This window comes from Chinchilla lanigera, unplaced genomic scaffold (assembly GCF_000276665.1).
Source record: "Chinchilla lanigera isolate Chin_1 unplaced genomic scaffold, ChiLan1.0 scaffold00070, whole genome shotgun sequence".
In the NCBI taxonomy this organism is placed as follows: Eukaryota; Metazoa; Chordata; class Mammalia; order Rodentia; family Chinchillidae; genus Chinchilla; species Chinchilla lanigera.
Window position 1 is genome coordinate 4,980,155 of NW_004955471.1, and position 21,483 is coordinate 5,001,637.

General features: G+C 41.5%; 1 protein-coding gene across 4 annotated transcripts in view; it reads left to right on the forward strand.

Annotated features, from left to right (window-relative positions):
• Dclk2 (doublecortin-like kinase 2) overlaps window positions 1-21,483 on the forward strand; it is a gene marked incomplete at its 5' end in the record, with an annotated part of 141,350 nt that overhangs the window by 77,078 nt on the left and 42,789 nt on the right. For 2 of the 4 annotated variants that reach the window (XM_005400883.2, XM_005400882.2), the window contains 4 exon segments: window positions 9,958-10,060; window positions 13,538-13,639; window positions 14,598-14,648; window positions 19,256-19,350. In XM_005400883.2, coding sequence (XP_005400940.1) covers window positions 9,958-10,060; window positions 13,538-13,639; window positions 14,598-14,648; window positions 19,256-19,350 — 351 coding nt within the window. 4 annotated transcript variants of the gene reach the window in all.

Consider the following 21,483-nt stretch of genomic DNA (forward strand, 5'->3'; position numbering starts at 1 on the left):
TGTGCGGTTCATATACCTTTTTTTTTGTTTGTTTGTTTTTTTTTGGTTTTTCTCCGGTACCGGGAACCGAACTCACGACCTTGCGCTTGCCAGGCAGGCGCTTTGCCGCTGAGCTAAATCCCCAGCCCCCGGTTCATATACCTTGTTCCCTTCTTTCCCCTTTCTGTTGGAAATTTTGAATTAGAACATTGCCGCCTTGAGCTTTTGCCAGTTGCCTTTTCTGTGACATGATTTCCTTTTCTGTTACTTGGAAATGACTGAGTCCTAGAGAGGTGCCTGGTGGTTCCCTGACCTGAATTCTAAATTTGTTCCACCCTGCCCCCCTATTAGAAAGCCCCAGAGTAAGGCTGAAAGCCTTTTCCTGTAGAAAAGACTAAGAGTGGTCCTTAGGGGTGGTGGTGGGAGGAATGGTTTAGAAATTTCCTCCTTTATAAAAAGAGGGATCATCAGTCAGTTCTCCTCCCGTATTTAAAGAGCTCTGCAATTTTAAGATTTTTTTCCATCCTATTGATAGAGATGTTTCCTGAAACCACATCTTTGGTCTCAAGAGTCTGTGATTAGTCTGGATTGGGGGGTGGGAATGCAGTGAGAAGACAAAGATCAGGTCTAGTATTTTGCAGTGGAAGCAAACTGAATGTAAGGAGTTGTCAGTAGATGCCAGCGAGAAGCCTTTTACTGTAAGTGCTGTCATCTTTTAGCTTTAGTTCTGTTTCCATAGCAACCACAGGGTCTGTGAGTGGCAGGCTGAATGGATTTGCAGGAAGCTGAAAAACATTGCTATTCTAAGGCGCTTTCTTCTAGCTGTGGAAAAGAGGTCCCTCTCTTACTGTAAGCCAGCCAGCATTTACTGGGAACAAAAGCAGGCTGTTTATGCAAATGGTATTCTGAGTTGCGGGTAAAAGCAGTGGGGAGAATCTCAGCCCCTGCTTACTGACCTTGGAGTTTGTTTTTTCTAGTGGTGTTCCTGGCGTTTTCAGAAGAAGCAAATGGCTTACCTTATTTCAGATACATTCCCTGTGCTTTTTTTTGTTTTTTTTTTTTAAATGTAGTGAAGATCAAACTGATGGCCTTATGAATCCTAGGCAACCATTCTACCACTGAGCTATACACCCTATTCATCTTAAGCAGAACTTTTATTCTGGAGATAGAACTGGTTTTTCAAAAAGGGGAGGAGGCGGTGTGAAGTGTCAGGGATAACGTTGGTGATGATGAAGTTGACTGCTAATTTTCCAGCTTTTAAGTGTTTGGGCGGACAGTCTATTGCGAAGAAGTTGTCCTCTGCTAGCAGTGGGAACAAAGATAATGGCTCAGGCAGCTCTTCGTTTTATCCTTCGTTATGTGTGAAAGTTGGCTTCTTTTGTGTTTTCTGGTTGTGTTTCTGGGTGTATACTGTACATGATAGAGAAGTCAAGTGGTAGAGCAGGACTTGGGGGGTTCAAAATTAAGTGCAACTCTCTTTTGGCATTTTGTGACTTAATAATGTTTTAGAAAAAATCAAGGATAGTAACATTTAGTTCCACTAAAAGCCTATGTAATAATTTTAGTTTCAGATATAAGCCATTTATTGGATTTCCTTTCTGTGCTCTTTCAAAAAGGCTTTTTAAAAGTAAGCTAGGAGAATTTTTTTTTTAACTAGCCTTTGATAGAGATGTTCTAGCTGAACTCTGAAAGTAAAGATGCATGAAAATTTTTGATATATTTTATACTCCTGATATCTGCCATCCTATTACAATATTTCTTCTATAAAATGTGATCCTTTTTGCATAAGGTGGCCATTTCAAGGTGCTAAGATATTCCCCCATGCCCTGTTTAGATGTTAATGCCAATTTAAACTAGTCTGTCACTGAGACCAAGGTGTTTCTTTTACATTTGTACCATACCTTGGAACATTCCAATAAAGTAGGCTTGTGAGGTTTCTTTAAGAGATCCTCTCTGAGAGAGAGATTCCAGGCTGTTGTGTGCAGTGAGGAGGGAATTGAAAGTGTGCATGCAGTGGTAAAAGAAGAAGCAGCTGCATTTATTACAGATAATGGAAGGTGTGTCTGGGCAAGTCTCTGCGGAGAGACACAAAGAGGTGACAGGAGCTTAAAGGTGGTGCTGGGACTGCAGGGGAATAAGAAGAACGAACGTAAATTAGGTGCCTCTCATTGGATATCCGGAAAGATTGACAGAAATGATTGACAGCGTGCCGACTCAAGTCACAGGCACCTTAATGCCTGTATGTGTCTCTCCCAGGATTCACTCTGATGTGATCACATACGTGAGACACTGTCCTTGAGTATAAACCTTTAATGATGTTCAAGTCGGGAAAAGGTTAGTGAGGTCAGACCAGGGGATCCAACAGGCTTGTGCTCTGGAGCTTGAGAGATTTCCTGGGTCTTCGTTGTTTTTATTTCTGCTTCTCTTAGGACAGCGGAAGGCAGATTGGCTGTGGGGTGTTGCCCACCTTCAGCCGGGTGCAGCAGCAGTGATCTCCCTGCCCCAACTGTGCTACGCACACTGAGTGCACACGGCATTGCTTTGACTCCTCTACCAAGATGGTTCCATCACAGCTGCTTTTTCTCAGGTTGCCCTGAAATGTTGAAAGATCTAACTCTTGAATGAGATTCTGTCATGTAAAATTAGTTTTTAGGAAGTTACTTTAAGGTGTTTAGGGTAAAAAGAGCTATAGGGTTTGATTTGTCTTCTCAAGTTTATATTGGGATAGGAAATAAGAATCATAAACCTGGGAACTGGGACTCTTGTGGATGCTCATGGGCTGGTAGGAATTGGCAGGAAGGGCAGGAGATGGCGCCTCCTAGTGGAGGCGGGACTCATCCTTCCAGTCGTGATTCACCCAACAGACACGTACTGAGGGAACCTTGTGGGCTAGGTGCTGTGTAAGGTGCTGGGAATACAGTGCTGAACACGACAGTGATCCTGCGTGTACGAAGCTCACAATCTGGCAAGTGGTCTAGACGCGAAACCAGGCAGTTACCTCAGTGATAACGTCTATGCTGAGTGACCTAATGATTCTCAGCTGGGACCCCAATTAAAGATCCCACCACTTTGTAATAGCGCCACCTTGGTGATCAAACCTTTCACACGTGGGCTTTTGTCCCCCCAAAAATTCAAGATCCAAACTATAGCAGTCAGAAGTAGAGCCCAATATCACTTCCTCTGGTTCAGAGTGTAACTGTCCGGTGAAGATTACACCTCTGTGTCTGCTGCCTCTTTTTGTTTTGAGAAAAGGGTGTATTAACACTCCTAATATGTGTATAATGTATCAGACCTCAAGCCTGTCCCATAAATTTGTATGAGACCAAATAGGAAAAGAAAAACAAAAGTGGCATAGCAAGCTATTAAGAACTGCCACTGAAATTATGGCTGGCACCTGTTCACCCCGACCTAATTAATCTGTCTACTGCTGGATAGAAGGATTACTATTGCAAGAGGCCCCCAATCATTTCAAAAGCTTAGGTGAGCTCCTATAGGTGCATTATTTCTCAGCTGAATGTTTTCCCATTAGATCCTGCTGATAGCTTCAATTCCGCACCTTAGCAAAAATTTTACTTTCCCCTGGCTTGTGTAGCTCTCTGTCACAGCCCAAATAATATGTATTATTCCCAGAGAGCTTCTGGAAGAATCAATTCTTCATTGCTTTAAAGAAGAAAACTTAGAAGCAAACCAAGGTCCTATAAATTTGACATTTTCCCTTGTCCTCATTAAGAATGAGTTTTATTCATGGTACTGATTTTTTCTGAGAACAGATTAGTGGTTCCTGCCCAAGATCTCAGTGTTAAACACCAGCTTAAAAAATTAATGACTGAAGGAACAAATATCATCAGAGCTAAGACATATGGAATATGTTGAAAACATAAATGATAGACTTATTTGAGTGTCCAAATACATGAAGTATTTTAGAGGTACTAAATATTGTACGAGGTGCTGTTTTTATCACGGTAATTCCTCTGTGTGCTATCTTAATCCTATGGTAGTCTGGGTGTTTTATTACAGCATTCACCCTATTGTAGCATTTGGAACTGTAACTATTATAGTTCTCTTACCCATCTCCACCACTAGGCTGCATATTTTTCTTATGTTCATACTTGACATATAGTAGATACTTGATTCATATTAGAATGAAAATTCAGTAGTAAATTAACATGGTTCACATTGGTAAAAGAAAGTTATTTTAGTTTTATCACATAGGGTGCTTTATCAGATATTCCACTTTGAAAGATATCACTTGAGTTTGGGGTACCACCAGGAACAGTTAGAAGATACAGTCCCACCTCCTTGTGAAATTTGATCATTGGCAAATAGTGACTACTCTACACTAAAAAGTGGTGTTAACTAAATACGATTTTAGCATAAAAATAAAATGATATGCTTATGTGAAATGATTATTCTACATTATCTAAAAATATTTTTCTGCATATAGCTTATATAGAGATATAAACTGTTGCTTTGCTTTGACATGACATTTAAGTCTTACCTATTTTATGATTTTAAGCTGGTTATTAGTAGACCCTGTTCTTTAATGAATGTATATAAACGTGTGTATTACATAAGTCACATTTCTCTATAGGATTTATTTTATTTTATTTTTTTTGGTTTTCCTCCGGTACCGGGAATCGAACTCTTGACCTTGCACTTGCCAGGCAGGCGCTTTGCCGCTGAGCTAAATCCCCAGCTCCTCTCTATAGGATTTCTGGGAGTTTAAGATGTCTCAGCTGGGTATGGTGGCGCATACTTGTAGTCTCTTGGAGACTGAGGCAGGAGGATGCTAAGTTCGAGCCCAGTCTGGCCAACTTAGCAAGACCCTGCCTCAAAATAAAAAGGACTAGGGATGTAGCTAGCCTAGGGTGTGAAAGCCTTAGGTTTAATACCCAGTACTGCAATGAAACAAAATAAAGTAACATAATCTCAATTTGTTGACTATAATTTTCTACAAGTAAAGGCTATCAGTAAAGCATTTACAAGTTGTTAGTGTTATTTTCTGGGAAAATACCTAATTTATAAATATGTCTTGTTTACACTTATAGGGAAGAATTATCTATTAAGGTAAATTTTTTAAAAGTTGAGGCCATGAATTAATGAAGTAACACACCAATAGCTTTCACACGTTTTCATACTTAATCCTTGTAGATTAGGCAGAACGGGTTTCCTGCGGGTTTTGCAGATGAAGGAACAGCCTCAGGTTAAGTATTTTTTCCAGGACTATGCATGCCTGCGTGAGTGTGCATGCATGTGTGTGCACACACGTGTGTGCATGTGTGTGTGTGGTGGTGGCAGTAGGCTCGGCAGTGTGTTTTTTCACTCCTTGCAAAAGCTTGTGGTCAGCTCAGGCTTCAGACTGGTGCCTGTAGATTAGATACACAAATGAGTTACCCAGTGATGGCGGACCTTGTAGAACTTTCAATGATAAAAACAGCCCACTAGGGCATAGGTGCCATAGATTCCCCACACAGTGAAAATAGAACTCAGATCTGCTCGTTCTCCTTAGATAGGTGTTGGTTTAGATTCACCTGATCCCTGTTCTGTTTGTAGTGCATCTTATAGTTATACTGATTAGGATTTCGCTGTTTTTATAGCCAAGTAACATTCCACTGTGTGCAAGGATGTGTATCGTATTTTCTTCATTCACCTGTTAGTGGACCCCTCCGCACTTGGTTCCCTACATTGGCTGTTGCGAGGCTGCCCTGCACTTGGGAGTTCGGATGTCTCTTTCATATGCTCATTTCATTTTCTTTGCATATATACCCGGAAGCAGGCTTGCTAGATCACCGTAGTTCTACTTCAGTTTTAAGGAACTCCCATACTGACCTCTATTCTGGCTATACTAGCGTACATTCCTTTAAGAGTGTGGAAGAATTCCTTTTTCTCTGCATGTTCACTAGCAGTTACGTTTTTGCTCTTTTGGGTGATAGCCTCTCTGACTGGAGTGAGGTGATACCTCGCTCGCACCGTGATGTTGAACATATTTTTCCCGTGTATTTGTTGGTCATTTGTATTTCTTTGGAGAAATGTCTATTCAGACCATTTGTCCATTTCTACGTGGGATTGTTTGGTTTCTTGAGGATTTTAAGTTCCTACAGTGTAGTCTTCACATGAAGCTACTAACATACAGGTCCTACAGTGCAGGCATCCAGTGTTTCCCCCGAGAGTAAAGCTCTCCTTACCAGTGGCCGCCAGGGCCTCCCTGTGCCTTCTGATCTCTGCTCCTTCCGTGACTTTTCCTCTCTCACGGTGTGCCAGGAACTTCCCCGTGCTGTTTCCTGTGAACATTCCAGGCCTGATCTCTCCACAGGGCGTTTGCGCATTCTGTTCCTTGTGCGGGGGATGCTTTTCCTCCAAGTGCTCCACCAGCCTTGTTCCCTCACTGTCTTAAGTGTGTTGTGCAGAAGGCACCTTGGCCACGAGGCCTTCCTGAGCACCCTGTTTAGTATTTCAGAAGCCGTCCCCTTCCATGCTCGACCTTTCCCCAGACACTGTCTGCCTTCCGACTCTGCGTACATCCAATGTGCGTTTTGTTGTTTCTCCCCATATTTGCTCAATTTTTGTCTTTTTTTACTGGTATCTCTGGCACCTAGATTAGTACTTGGCAATTAAGTGCTGAATAAAAATGTTTTGAATGGTGGTGGAAAGGGTTTCATGTTTTGGGAAATATGCCACTGTCCTGAGTATACATTTATAATATGATTGTGATGTGTGTTTTGTGTGTTTCAGCTATACCACTTGATAGTGGTATATTCACTTGATAGCTATACTTTTTGATTCACTTGATAGATATATTCACTTGATAGCTATCTTTTTTTAATGGTACTGTAGTGGGGATTGTACCCAAGGTATTTGAACTGAACTAGACCCCCAGCTCCTTTTTGTTGTTGTTTTCAGATAGGGTCTCACTGAGTCACAGAGTTGCCCAAGTGGGCCTCAGGCTTGTGACCCTCCTGCCTCAGCCTCCTAGAAGCTGTCATTTCTTGAGAGCACTGGTGACTTACTTGAGCCATATCTGACCTAATTAAAAGTCACGTAATTTGGTTAACTAATTAGTCAGTGACTAGAGCCTGAATGGGGGAGACAGACATACAAACAACCAATCTAAATTTAAGTTGACAGGTGCAATCATTAAAAGAGGGTTAGGAAGCACTTTGTAGAACTGGTGTGGAAAATAAGGCACTGCTTTGATGTGTTCTGTTCCTGAGACCTGTTAAATGCTTTTATGCTGCATAATAAATGTTGTCACTCTAGTCAAATGCCAAGTAATTTAGTACCGGATGAAACATTTTCTTTTTAATAAAATCAATTAAGAATTAACTTGCTTTTGTCAGGCACTGGAGTATATTTTAGAGAATTCATTATTTTTTCATTCTAATTTGATTATAAAAGCAAATAAAATTTTTATTTCTCAAAGAGTTGAGTTAAACTTCAGTAGACACTTGTTTTACTTGGCCAGGGAAATAAAACTGGATTCAAACCATTTGTTCAATAAATGTACATAAAAAACAAAGTAGTGGGAAATAGGAGCTAGACCTACGTGACTGTAAGTAAAGTGAATAAGAATGAGGAGTAGGAAATGAACCGCAGGGTTGGAGAGGAGGGAGAGCAGCGGTGCTCAGGTTAACGCGCGGAGGGGAGGGGTGCGGGTCAGGTGTTGGCCTAGCATGGCCGGGGGCCTGGGTTTCATACCCCACGCTGCCAAAACCAAACAAAAGAAGATGAGAGCAGAGATGTCAGAAGTGGAAGACGCGCATCTAACTCCCAGCGCGCGCGTTCCTTACCTGTGTAAGGGTAAGTCTCCGTCCTGAGGTGTGTCTTCCCACTTGGGAGTGAGGACAGTGGTAACAGCATGGGCCGCACTATTGTGGCGTGGATTCCGGAGAACGTCTCACGATAGAGAATTCTCACGATAGAGAATTCGGAGAGGTACTTAGGAAGTCCTGACTGTAAGTGGCAGTGATGGCAGCCTGGGTCACAGCTGTGCACCACTTGCCCTGGAGAAGTTGTTCTTTGTCGCTCATTTCCGGTAGGAGCAACTCCTCACAGCCTCATTCAGCAGATGTGTATTAAGCATTCACAAAAGCAGGAACTTCCCGAGGCCCAGAGGGCATGATGAACAGGAAGCGCCCATGGGCTCGGCGCTGAAGGGTGTCAGCAGGGGCTGGTGACAGCATGAGGAAAGGAGGAGCCAGCAGTGGTGTGGAAATATCCCAGGCATCCATCACCAGTGAATGGGGCACAAGTGCATTGAACGCACAGCCAGGGACTGATCCGTGCTACCAGTCTCAGTCACACTTCCTGTGTGATTCGGAAATACCTAGAAGAGGCAAATCCTTAGAGACAGAAGGTAGATCACAGGTGCTGGGGCTGAAGAAAGGGTGGCCTGGGGCGTGACTGCTGTTGGTGTGGGGTTTCTTTTGGGGGTGATGGAAACATTCTAAAATGGACTGTGGGGATGGCTGAACAACTCAGAATATATTAAAAACCATTGAATTGAGTACCTTGAATGGGTAAGTTTATGGTATGTGAACCCTAGTTTTGAAAAGCTATTTTTTTTAAAAAACCCACCTGATGCCACGCAGGTAGGAACCCAGAGTAGCAGAAAGAGCTGGCCAGGAGGAGGTTGAAGGGTTGGCAGGGTGCAGCCCTGAGGGAGCCCCGTCCTCTCGGTGCCGAGGCGCTGAGGTCCTAGGTGGTGCAGGCTGCAGGGGCAGTGAGAGACTGAGTACTAATGGGCAGAAGCAGGGTGCAGGGTGGGACTGGGAGCAGGTGGGACTGGGAGCAGGTGGGACTGGGAGCAGGTGGGACTGAGGAGTCCAGGCAAGAAGGAACGAGTGTGTGAACCAAAGGCATGAGCAGAAACACTGGAACTGTATAGGACTAGACATGAGGGGTTGGGGAAGAAAGAGGACAGGATAACTCTCAGTATAAAAAGATCCTGCTTGAAAGCCTCACACACCGTGGCTGGAGCTATTGAAGCCGGGTCCCGCAAAAAGGAGGTACAATGCGTGCCAGTGCCACTTAATGTCTGTGTGTTGGCTGTGCACACAAAAATTAAAAGGTGTGTCGTGGGACTCGTTTCTCTACTATGACCTGTGCTATCTACGTTATATCTAGTTCACTGTCTTCTCCCTGGAGCGTTGCTTTCTAACTCTACAGTGAACATTTTTTTCCTCAATAAAAAGCTAATAATCCTGAGGGAGATGTAAAGGATCCCGAGACTGCTCAGGCCTTCCAGGAACGGCGGCAGTGTTTAAAAATTTTATTATTGGAAATGAAGTACTTTTAAGAGATTTTTGTTTAATTGTCACAGCCCATCGCAAACAGGTGAAGGTAGAGCCTGTGTCTGTCGTGAGTCCCCGAATGGTTCTGCTTGTTAGCACCGGGACGAATGCATGAACACGTGCCCTGGGATGGGCCTGGTTCTGTGCGCTCTGATACTGCTGTGGTACGGATGGAGACAGCTTTCTGATAACTGAACGTACACGGAGACTGCTCATTTAGGGGCAGGGCCCGGAGAGAGCCCTGCAGCCTGCCATTAGCTTCGTGGCAAAACCCCCTCTTATCCCAATGAGGATGATGCCTGTAACACATCAACTGCAGTACACAGCAGGCATTGATCATGCTGAGCAGTTTTTAGATGTGAATCCTCATAGCAGTCCAAGACATCAACCCAGAGAGACAGAGAAGTCAGGTCCAAGGTCACACACAAGAGAGAAGTACAGCAAACAGAGAGTGGAGGCTTCCTTCCATCCTAGCTTCATCATCCATAAGGAAACCCTGGAAAAAAAATCACTCACCCTTGCGTGTTTGTCTTGATGTGTTAGACAGGAATCGCTATGTGCTAAGAACCTTCATTCAGCTGTTCTGAGATCAAGGAAAAGTGTGCAGCTAGGCTATGTATTCCATTTTGCCAACTGCTTATTTCACTTCTAGTGTTTCTGATGTTTTGCATGTGATTTCTTTTTTTAGGTTACCTGTCTGCAAGACTTTTTTGGGGATGATGATGTTTTTATTGCATGTGGACCTGAAAAATTCCGTTACGCCCAAGATGACTTTGTCCTGGATCACAGTGGTAAGGCCATTCATTGACTATCTTCATCACCTTTAGCTGGCCATGACATTCTGGGAGGCTGAGGCAGGAAGACTGCAATTTTCAGCCCAGCCTGGAAATTTAGTAATTTAGACTCTGTATCAAAATAAAAAATAAAAAGAGCTGGGGATGTAGTTCAGTTGGAAGGCTCTGGATTCAACTCTCAGTACCACTTTTTAAAAAAATGCCGGGGAGGTGGTTCAGTGGTAGAGTGCCTGGGTTTTTTTCCAGCGCCATAAATAAGCAAAAGCCATAAAAGAGTATGTAATAACTAAATTGTTATTGGTGAGGAGCTGAGAATTCTTTTTTATCTGATTGTTTCGTTTGCAACTTTTTAAGAAAACCAATCACATGTATTATTTATATATTGGGGGGGAAGCTATTTTATGAGTGGAATGGGAAAAAAAATCCTTTTTTCTTAATTTTGGTTAATATATAGAATTTTTAACTATTTATCAGTGATCTAAGTGATTTCAGATGTTATTGGTTCTATGAATATGGCTTTCCGTAATTGTTTTTATTACTTTAAACCTGTTACAGTAGTAGTGTTTGTTTTAGCTGATAATAAAGTCAGCTTCATCTTTGAGGTAAGGTGATTCAAGCATAAGATTTCATAGAGAGAGCAGTCTTAGAGATGTAGTCTCACTCATATTTGAGAAATATTGGCTGTTACAAAAAAATAGATATATGGTAAAAGACTTATAACTGTGCTGGTCATGGCAGTCCAGAATTAGAGAAATGCATTGCCAAGTAGAGTGACACCAGTGCTTTTTAAAATTTTGATTTTTGTTCTGTTTGTGTTTTTGAGGATCTCCCATTATGTAGTTCAGGCTGGCCTTGAACTCACTGTGTAGCCCAGGCTGACCTCAAATTTGTGGTGATCCTCCTGCCTCAGCCTCCCAAGTACAGGTGTGTGGCACCACATCCATCATTACTTTTTTAAAATTTAAGATGATGCATTCTATAGTATTAAAACATCTTGTGTAATACTTCCTTGTTACACTGCATCGGTTACCCATCTGCCTACAGTTTCTCTCCCATTTGTTTTTTTGTTTTTCACCTGTGTCTCTGCTGTGTATTTCCTTGAAGGTTTCTATATTGTATTATTCTATTGGAGAGACCCTACTTTAAGTTGATAATATCAGCGTACAGTACATCAAGGTAGATAATATCCTTCTGTGCCCTGTGCTGTGAGATTAAGGTCCACAAAAGTATGCATTTACCTGTTGTCGCCAGGAAGCCTGGTCCGAATACTGCAAGGAACCAGTGAGGCTGCTTGGTTCTGTCTTTGAAGAGAGAATTTAGACAAGGTACTTCGGCAGCTGTATAGAGTGTGGGCAGAGTTTATTGTAAAGCGTTAGATTTTTAGAGCAGTAAAGAAGGCACATTAAAGTGTGCATGTGGGCAGGTACCAATACACCAGTTGCACTGAATGAGAGCTCAGACTGCATTAATATGATGAAGTGGGTTTTCAAGGAGTATCATTTCCTTCCTCCCAGGCCATTGTTCTTGGACAAGGGAAAATGGGTTGTTTTGACCAACTTCTGAGAGAAGAAAGAAGGCTCCTGTTCCCCATGTGGAATCTTTCCATTTAGTTTGTTCTGAGACCTTGAGGTTTTTCCAACCCCTTACCCCTGGCCTGGACCTCATCAGTATACTCAGAGGGTCTTACATTCTCTTGGGCTATAGCTTGAAACTATAAGCTTGTTGGGATTTTATGTATAGCTTAAGGATAAGAAAATAAAGGGAAATGTTTACAAATCACATCTCTCTTGCTTTTCCTACAGCCCCCGGTCTCTTGTCTCATGCTAAGGTCTCATTTCTGCCTAACACTAACCACTATAGGTTATATCTTTATTAACTTCAGCTTTATCCTCATAATATTTCTGTGGTAGCAGTAGTCATCATATGGAAAGTTGAGACACTGAAATATAATAATTTGTTCTAGGTTTCTTTGGATAATGTTAATAAGAGTAAAGCATTTGTGAAGCTTTTTACAACATCTTGCATTAGAGATCCATTCAGAATACATAGAATTCAGCTATGTTAATCTTAGCCAAGTTACAAATTCTCTACTAAAAGCTAGATGTAGAACTGGCTCTGATTCCTAAACCCGGGGTGTAGTTCTGAAGTTCCAGGTTATTTGCTCTGTATGTTTACATACCGTGCTCATAAAAGATAGCACTGCCTTTAAAATGTTTGGAACAGGCCCACACCACATCTTTCGACAGTGGGCGTCACCCATAGTACTAATTAAGCAGAAGTTGCTATTGTGCCCTTTGTGTAAGGTTTTGATTAGAGTCTATCAGGTGCTAACTAGCCTTCCCATGTATATATACATTTTTTTTTTTTTTTTGGTTTTTTTTCTCCGGTACCGGGAACCGAACTCACGACCTTGCACTTGCCAGGCAGGCGCTTTAGCCGCTGAGCTAAATCCCCAGCCCCCCCCCCATGTATATTTTCCTGATTAGTGTACTCTATAGGTGGATTTACTGCCTCTGGAAGACAGATTATAAGCTAATTCACATTTTAAACTTTGTAAATTGAAGTATTTTAAAGTAAATTATAGACAATATTTTATCTAATGTAACTCTTACAAGAAGACTATGAAACAGATTTTAGTCTTATCCCAATTTCTCAGGGAAGATACTGAGGTCTCCCAGTTAGCAAATATGAAATCCATGATTCACCCAAAATCTACTTGACTCCAAAACTCATGTTCTCAGTTATTTAAATTAGAAGAGATTATTCTAGCTGTAGTTCTGGTACTTTAAACACTTTTATTTGGCAACTTAGGGAGAGACAAAAATTATTGTTTAAAGCTATTTTCCTCATTTTGTGCATCACTTTTGGAAGATGGAAAATAAGACAGTCAGTGGTCCAGAAATGGAAGCCCCTTATCCGTTCAAAATAAAAACCAAGGAGTTGAAGAACATAATGACCTCAGAGTCTTCGCTTGTCAGTTCTGCTGATTAAAAGGAGAGTTCCACACATACGGGTTAGGCTGCGGATGCTTCCGTGTATCAAGTTAGGACATTGGTATTCTATGGTCAGTAAGAACTTCATCTGGAAGTGTGAGCTAATGTCACAGGTTCTGTGGCCTGATTGATGATAACCTCAGGTGTACTTTTGTTCAGTTACTTTGTTCATCAAAGTTGTTTAATTGGACTGAGGACGTAGCTCAGTGGAGCACTTGCCTAGTATGCGCAAGGCCCTGGGTTTGACCCCGGTAATGTAGTGAAGCTGTCAGGCAGCCGGGTGTTGTGTACGTGCAGTCTTAGAACTGGGGAGAGCTGGAGGCAGAAGGATCATTGTGAGTTCGAGGCCAGCCTGAAACCTGTCTCAGAAAGAAAGAGGTTGTTAAAGAGCAGTTGTACATGGTAAACTGTGGTCATGCATGGTATGCCTTTCTGCTCTGTTAAAATCTGATTTATCGTATGTACTTTTGTTCCTTTCCAGAATGCCGTGTCCTGAAGTCATCTTACTCTCGATCCTCAGCTGTTAAGTATTCCGGATCCAAAAGCCCTGGGCCCTCTCGTCGCAGCAAGTCACCAGCTTCAGGTACGACTGGAAGAGCGGTGGCTGCTCCCAGCACGGGCAGGTCCTTCTCCTGCAGTTTTCTTGAATGTTTATGAACCAGTAGTCTATGCCAGGCTGGTGTGTAGCCAGGTTCCACAACAGCAGAGAAAGGACATGCAATTTAAAACCAGAAAGTTAGGTTTGTTTTCCAAAGTTGTGAGTCTCCTGAGAGATTTGCACGTTTTTGTTCTTCATGTTCTCAAGGAGATTCTTAGTATCTACAGCCGTCTTGTGCTGTTTACATGGAAAGCTTTCACATTTTGACCACATTTATGTTCTTTTTTTTTTTTTTGGTTTTTTCTCCGGTACCAGGAACCGAACTCACGACCTTGCGCTTGCCAGGCAGGCGCTTTTGCCGCTGAGCTAAATCCCCAGCCCCCACATTTATGTTCTTAACGTTATCTCATATGGTATAAAGCATTCACTTCACGCAGAAATACATATACTTGATACATTTCCTCCGGCCTTTCCTTCATCGAGCAATATAATGGTAGCCTTGATTATTGTTGGAAGGTTGTACTTATGTCAGAGTTAGATACTCCTCTAATGAAGTTTCTTTCAGGTCCTAAACCTATAGATTTGTCACAATTTTGAGTGGGCATTTTTTTAAACATTGTAAACCTACATAAATGTCTCAAAAACTTGATTCACTGGGTTTGTTCATAGTAATTAAGAATAATTTGCTTAAGAAGCAAATTGTAAAAAATCATGATTTACCAGATGGGCTACCCAGACTATGTCAGCATAGTATCGGTGAAGACCATTTTGAGCATCGAACTTCCTAGACTGTCTTGGACATTCCTCTTTCCCTGCTGTCCGCAGCAGCCACGTCACTCCTTAGGGCAGGCTGACTGACCCTTCTTTTTGTATACACGTTTAGACTGCTGAATAACCACTCTCCTTACTGTCTCCTCTGCTTGTGTATACTGCGTGTGTACAGTAAAGCGGGGTGGCCACTACTCCAGTGCCTATTCTACAGCCAAATCCCCAGGTGAGCCATGAGCGCTGTGGCTTTGTTGCTGTGCTGGGTTTTGTTTTTGTCTTTTGCTACGTTTCTGTTTCCTTTGCTCCATCTCCATGAGTGTATCTGGCTTATTCCAGTGTGCATCTGTGCATTATGAAATGTTTCACAGTGCGTAGGGTGCCTCAGCCTCCTGTGTTCATTAGAGGAACGGTTCCCGGCAGATTGCCAAGTGCCAATCTGCGCGTAGTTGAGATGCAGTGATTGGGGGGACGTTGTCTCCTCAGGGGGTTCTTTGTTCTAGTTCATCTTGGGAGTGTTACTACTGAAAAAGTGCTAGCGTGTGTTAGTCGCACCAAATGGGCATAGAAATAATGATACATTGTTCCTCTCCATTCCTTCCTGGGGTGAAGGGCATAGGAATCATGTAAATCCTGGCATTCAAAGTGCTTGATAGTAGAACATGCCAGAATAGGATTATGAGATGTTCCCTGTACATGTAAGAAGGCAGACTATACTTTTTATACAGGTACAGGCTCAGTACTGTGTCTCTCTCTCTGAATATATGATAGTTTATTTACACTTTTACTATCTTAACTAGAGGTGTCTCTCTGCCGCTGACCTTATTTTAAATTGTATTAGGCTATCTGTAAAATAGCCTAAAACTAGGAAAGCTGCTATATGCAATTTGCATAAACACAGTGACCTGGGAAAATCACATTTGGATGTAGATTTTTGTCAGATCTCATAGCTTTTATCTTAAGTGGTGGGTTTACAGATGCTTATCACATCATTAAAAAAAAAAAATGAAAGTGGAGAGGATGGTTTAAAAATCCGGTATGATTAATTCAGTTTTGTCCACTGCAGCCCAGAGAGGAAAATCAACATGCTGAACTACAAATGTTTCACTGCCACATTTGCCCTGCAGACTGACTGCTCCATCACCAGCCTAATACGATATATAAAGGATATTTTAAAATTTGAATTTGGTGTGGTTAAAGAAAATTGTAGCATTCTAGTATGCAGAATCCATATTTGGGTAGAGTAGGTAAAAGTTGTGGGATTTTAAAATCACATTTCCGAGGACAAATGGTTTCTTTTTTTTTTTGGTTTTTCTCCGGTACCGGGAACCGAACTCACGACCTTGCACTTGCCAGGCAGGCGCTTTGCCGCTGAGCTAAATCCCCAGCCCCGACAAATGGTTTCTATAAGAGTTTAAAACAAAGTGTATCCAGCACTTACGTTACAGAAAACTGCAAGCGGGAGCCCATTGCTGGCATTTCACTGTTACTCTGAAGGAAGCTGCTCATGTTACCCAGAAAGTAGATCTATCTCCATGTGTGTTTTCCCCATTCTGTATCACCAGGAGGGATAGAGTTCTGTAGTATTAGAAGCCGCAGTACCAGAAGTAGTATTACTTGCTTTTACAGACTGCTTTAGCTGTAGTATACCTGTTGCCATTTTAAAATTTGCAAGAAAGCCTGGCATGTTGATGCCCACCTCAGTTCCAGCTCCCTGGACGCTGAGCAGGGGGATCACTCAATCCTAGGAGTTCAAGGTCAGCTTGGCAATTTAGAGACCTTTAGCTCAAAAAGAAGAATTCCAAGGGACTGATTAGACATTCAAAAAGAATAAGTAACTTTGTGAGCATAACATGATAGCCTTTTAAACTTGGGGCCAAAGTGCTATTTTGAGTAGTCTTCTGATTCACTAAATCCTTCAACAAAAACCTACCAAAATAGCTAAATAGTAATAAACACATAGACAGTAATCCGGGTAACATAAATAGGTAGTTACTGTAGTTTAAGCCTTAAAAATTCTTATTTTAGGTTTTAGGCTTATGAATGAATCTTTCATAGTATACCAGGATAAAAATTATGGAGAGCCAATAAACAAAAAAAGCCCCCCAAGTTTCCCTCTCATTGTTGAATGGAAGGGGTAAGATTTTAGGAGAGGGGCTAGGGATTAGCTCAGTGATGCAGTGCTTGCCTGGCAAGCGTGAGGTCCTGAGTTGGATTCCCAGTAAAACTTGCCCCCTAAGAAAAAGGTTTTAGGAGAGACAGGAGAGTAGTGAGGAGTGGGAGCGTTGTGAGATGCCGGCTGGTCATCGTGGAGCGCAGCAGGGATATGGCAGGGATGCCCCAAGGCCTTGTCCAGAGTCTCGTGTAGCCACCCCAAACTCCAGAGAAATGTGCAAGTGAGTGAAATTAAGGAGTTTTTATTAAAGAACAGTTTTTAGAACCTTGCAAGTGCCATTGAGAACGGTGAGGCTACACAGGACTAGGTCTCTTTAGAGTGAATGCCAAGTGTAGTTACTGACATGGGTGAAATGGGTGGCAGTGAGTTTTGCTAAGACACTCCACTTAGGCAAGGAGTGGATTTTCACACAGCTGTCCACAGGGACAGGTTTTCTCCTATGCCTTTGCTCTCAGCGTGGTGTCGGAGTAGTAGTGAAAGCTGACAGTGTTGATTGATAAGGACCTTGCGACCGGTACAGATTGTCCTGTGGGATGGAGGAAGGAAAAAAATGAAATTCAGTCTGGACTCACAGTAAGCTTAGGAATGTATCGTTCACAGTAATCTCTTATTTTATGTGAATCCTTTAAAAGAATGTTTTTAGAGACCAGTTATTCCAGCCGTTTTTAAGTTCACAGCAAAACTGAGCAGAAGGTGCAGGTCCTCTTTGGGGTACGTCTGGCCCCCAAACACACAGCCTCCTATTGGCACTTTTCAAAAATATTTTCATTTTTTCTTGCAGTTCTGAGGATTGAACCCAGAGTCTTTGCACTGAGCTATACTTCCAGCCTTAAAAAAAATATTTTTAAATGTATTTTGAGCCATTCTTAAGTTTCTAAGCTGCCCAGGCTGGGATCCTCCTGCCTGCGCCTTCCTGAGTGCTGAGATGATACGCATGTGCCACCACGCTGGCTCAGAATGGTCCGTCTGCTGCAGTCAGCATGTCATTATCATGCAGGGTCACAGTTTGCAGTGGCATTCACTCTCGATGGTGTACATGCTGTAGCTTAGAAGAACAATTCTGATGGCATGATAGTGTCATACAGACAGTTTCAATGCCTTTATGCTTTACCCATTTTAAAAAATTTTAAAAGAAATAACATTAATTGAAATTAACTTGAGAAATTATAAGGGCTGGTAAATACTCTTAAATATTTCTAATTGCAGTTATTTGTGTTGTATTCGGAGTACTGCATAAATTCATTTAGAGAACTGAACTGAGTGATTTAGGGTTAGAAAAATTAAAGTTTGAAAATATAAAAATAAGTGAAAAATGTCACATTCACTGAAGTTTTAAAATGAGCAATACAATAAATAATGACTAAGTACAGATATATCTGTTAAATGATTCATCTATTTGTAAATACTTGCTGATCCAGATTTTTCTACTTATATTTAAGGACTGGTACTCGCTTTTGGAGTCCTCTGTTCAGGGCCCTTACCTCTGCATTTGGCTTTTTATACTTATTAGAATTATTTAAAACTCTCTCGTGTTTAAAAAAAGGCAGATGGATTTTGCTATTTTTTTATCCATAAAGATGGATGGCAGTATTTATCCACTTTGGGGGAAAACTTTTAGGGTTATTAATAAAAGGGATTACAAGTACTCTTTAGAGGAGGAAAAATACTAATGCTAGATGTCAACCAGCTCTGTGAAATCACTGCAGAAGTGGATGTAGGTGACATAGTCAGGGTGAGCGGTACTGAAACATTTACCCGGCATTCTGGAAGATAGGATCTGGGCATTAACCTCCCTCTTAGCCGTGCTGGCCGTACTTTTCCTGACATGGGATCTAAGTCAAACTTCCAACCAAGGAAGTTTATGGGGGTTTGGAGGGGCTGTATAGGAAAACTACCAGGATTTGCTTTGCTAAGTAATGGGGAAATTAAGCCATGAAGGAAACAAAATACAAAGAGTTAGAAATAACTAGCCTAGATTTTTAAAAATTTGAGGAATGTCTTTTATTCCCTTTAACCAAATAAGTAAATATTATAAGGTAACAATCAATAATTTCCCCTTTTCATTAAGAATATACGTAAGAGAGTAGAGCTCTGGAGCTGTCAAACCATGTAGAGTATGTTCTTAGGATGTGTGAGACCCTGGGTTCAATGTTGAGTAAAAAAAAATGTACTTAGAAAATATGCTTGGACTGTGGTGTAGCTGATTTGAGGGAGCTGTAAGAACTTGTCGGTCTTTTGGGTTAGGATACAGGAGGATAGTGGATGGATGTTGGAGGTTATGGAATAAGCTTCACGGTAAATCATAACATAACAGCCAGTCATTTACTTTCTGACAGCCAAGATATGTGTACAAGTTCACACACACATACACGCACACACACACACCCAATTCTACAGTGTCTTAGATATTTGTTGATACTACTATTGGAAAGCTATTACTGAAAATAATTCTGTTTTCACTCCTTGTCTGACTTTTTTTGTCTGTAATGCAATAAAATACATTATTTTTGCTTTTTGCTGATTCGCCATCTGCTTTGAGCTTTATTTTAAATGAACTGAACTTTTATTGGAGCTATGTTATGCATGTATTTAGTGGTTTTACACAATCTAGCTGTTCGGGGTTTTGATGGCCTTTGTCTCCTTTGTTGTCTCACGGTCAGTTAACGGAACTCCCAGCAGCCAACTTTCCACTCCTAAATCTACAAAATCCTCCAGCTCCTCTCCAACCAGCCCTGGAAGTTTCAGAGGATTAAAGGTATGAAATAAGACAAGTGGTGTGTTGGTATGATTTTGCCATTTTGGGTTGTGTACTTGAACATTTTAGATTTGTTTAGGGGTAACAAACAGGAAAATGTCTAGGGATTTGGAGCTGGGCGGGACCACCTTTGAGTGCTGTCTGGTTGTAATTTTGACTGACTTTCTTAGCTTCTCTCAATCTCAACTGAAGTGTTCTCATCTTTAAAACAGGGATGCCAGGTTGTGGTTAAGGTTGAACATAACGTGGTTAAGTGCAACAAATATTTTTCCAGTTGTCAAAATGGTAATGGCAAAACCATAATTCTTTTTAAAATCTTATTTAGAACCATGATTTTAATATTAAGGTGGCTTTCACATAATTTGACTCTATGCAGAGTCAGAGTATGCACTTCTATATGTACAAATGGATGTTGAAGAGTATTGGTAAACGGAATGGTAAGGGCCCCACCAGCCTTGGCTGAATAAAGTAATCAGAGCCTGCCAACCCCAGCACCCTGACACCATTAAAGCAGCGCCCGAGGTCTGTGGTTACCCCCCTTTTTGAAACATGATGTTCTCTACTCAGCTATAAACTTTGCTCGTCTTACTCTGAGGATGGTATTTCTGAGGGAATCTGAGTTATGCTCGTCAAAGTGCTTGAGCACAAGAGGAGAACTTCTGTCAGAAAAGGACAGGGTGTTTGTTCTGGGGCTTGCCGGTTCAGGTACTATGATGTAGTTTGGATTGATGCTGACATAAAGGTTAGGGGTAGAGTGTACGTAGCTCTCACCTACTTCTAATTACCGGAAACTCCTGTTTATCAAAAGAACCAGGTGCATTTCAGAAGCAGGAAGTTGGCATAGGTAAGTTTGTATTGATTTTGATGAAATTCTTAATTGTCAATTCCCAAAAAAGCTATACAAATTAAAAATCACTAGTTGGTTAATTATTTTCAGATTTATTTCCCAGCTTGTTTTCTCCATAATGGGTTGGAAGTGCACTGCTGTTAATCTGAGTAACTTTAAAGAGGATGAAAGTAGAAGTAATTCAGGGTGAGTCACCTCCTTTCTAGTTCCAGTTGTTGCGTCATTTGTTAATGCAAAAGACAGATGCCTCCTGTTGCTCACCTAGGACAAACCCAGCATAAGATTTCTAGGGAGCCTCACGCAAAAGTCACGTATTAGCCTTAGGCAGAAGGATCATGAGATTGATGCCAGCCTGGTCAACTTACTAGCAAGACTGTCACAATAAAAATTAAAAAGGGCTAGAGATGTAACTCAGTGGTAGAGCACCCTAGGGCAAGAATGGGATCCCTGATCTAGGGCTGCGTGTGATCATTTGGGGCACCTTAGTCCCTGCTTATCCTGGGTCTTGGCCACTTTCCTCCTTTTAAATGACTCATCAGTAAACAAGGCTCCCTTATTTCTTCTTAATCCATTGTCAGCTCTAAGCCCAAGGTAGTCCTTTCCTCTTGTCACTAGGTCAGCTGGCACTAGCAATAGAGACTACAGCTCTAGGGCTGGGACAGCTACGCCCTTGAGGAAATAGGTATAGATGCTGTGTGTACACACCTACCCCTGCGTAGGAGCGCAAGATCACTTGCACTTGTGGAGTGAAGACTAAAGGAATTTTTAAAATGTGACAGTAACTTACATATTTGCTGAAATAGAAGGTAGACTTGTTACAGTACTTCTTTGCTAGATATATAGTAATTTCTAGAATAGCCCCAACACGTGGGACATAGTAAGTGCTCAAGCATTTTTTTATCAATGTTCAGAGAGATAAAGATAGGTCATCTGCTGATTAAATGTCCACTTGAAGATGAGATTTTAATTGAAAGAGTAGCAGTTTTCCCTCGACTACCCCACCCCTTCCCCAAGCCTGAGCTGTGAGTTCTTAGAGAGCAGAACACTAATTTTGTCATCAAGGTGCGGAAACACGGTTCTGTCAGACCCACTTTTATTCTTTGAATATTTCTATTGATGAATTATTAATATTATGAGTTCTATTATGTTAAGCAACAAGTACTTAGCAGGAGAAATATCACAAAAATAAAGCATTGAATTTTTAATATTTATCACGTTTATAAAAAAAGCATCAAAATATTCAACATCAATTGTTTTTTGGTATCTTAAGTCTAAAAAAGAACAAC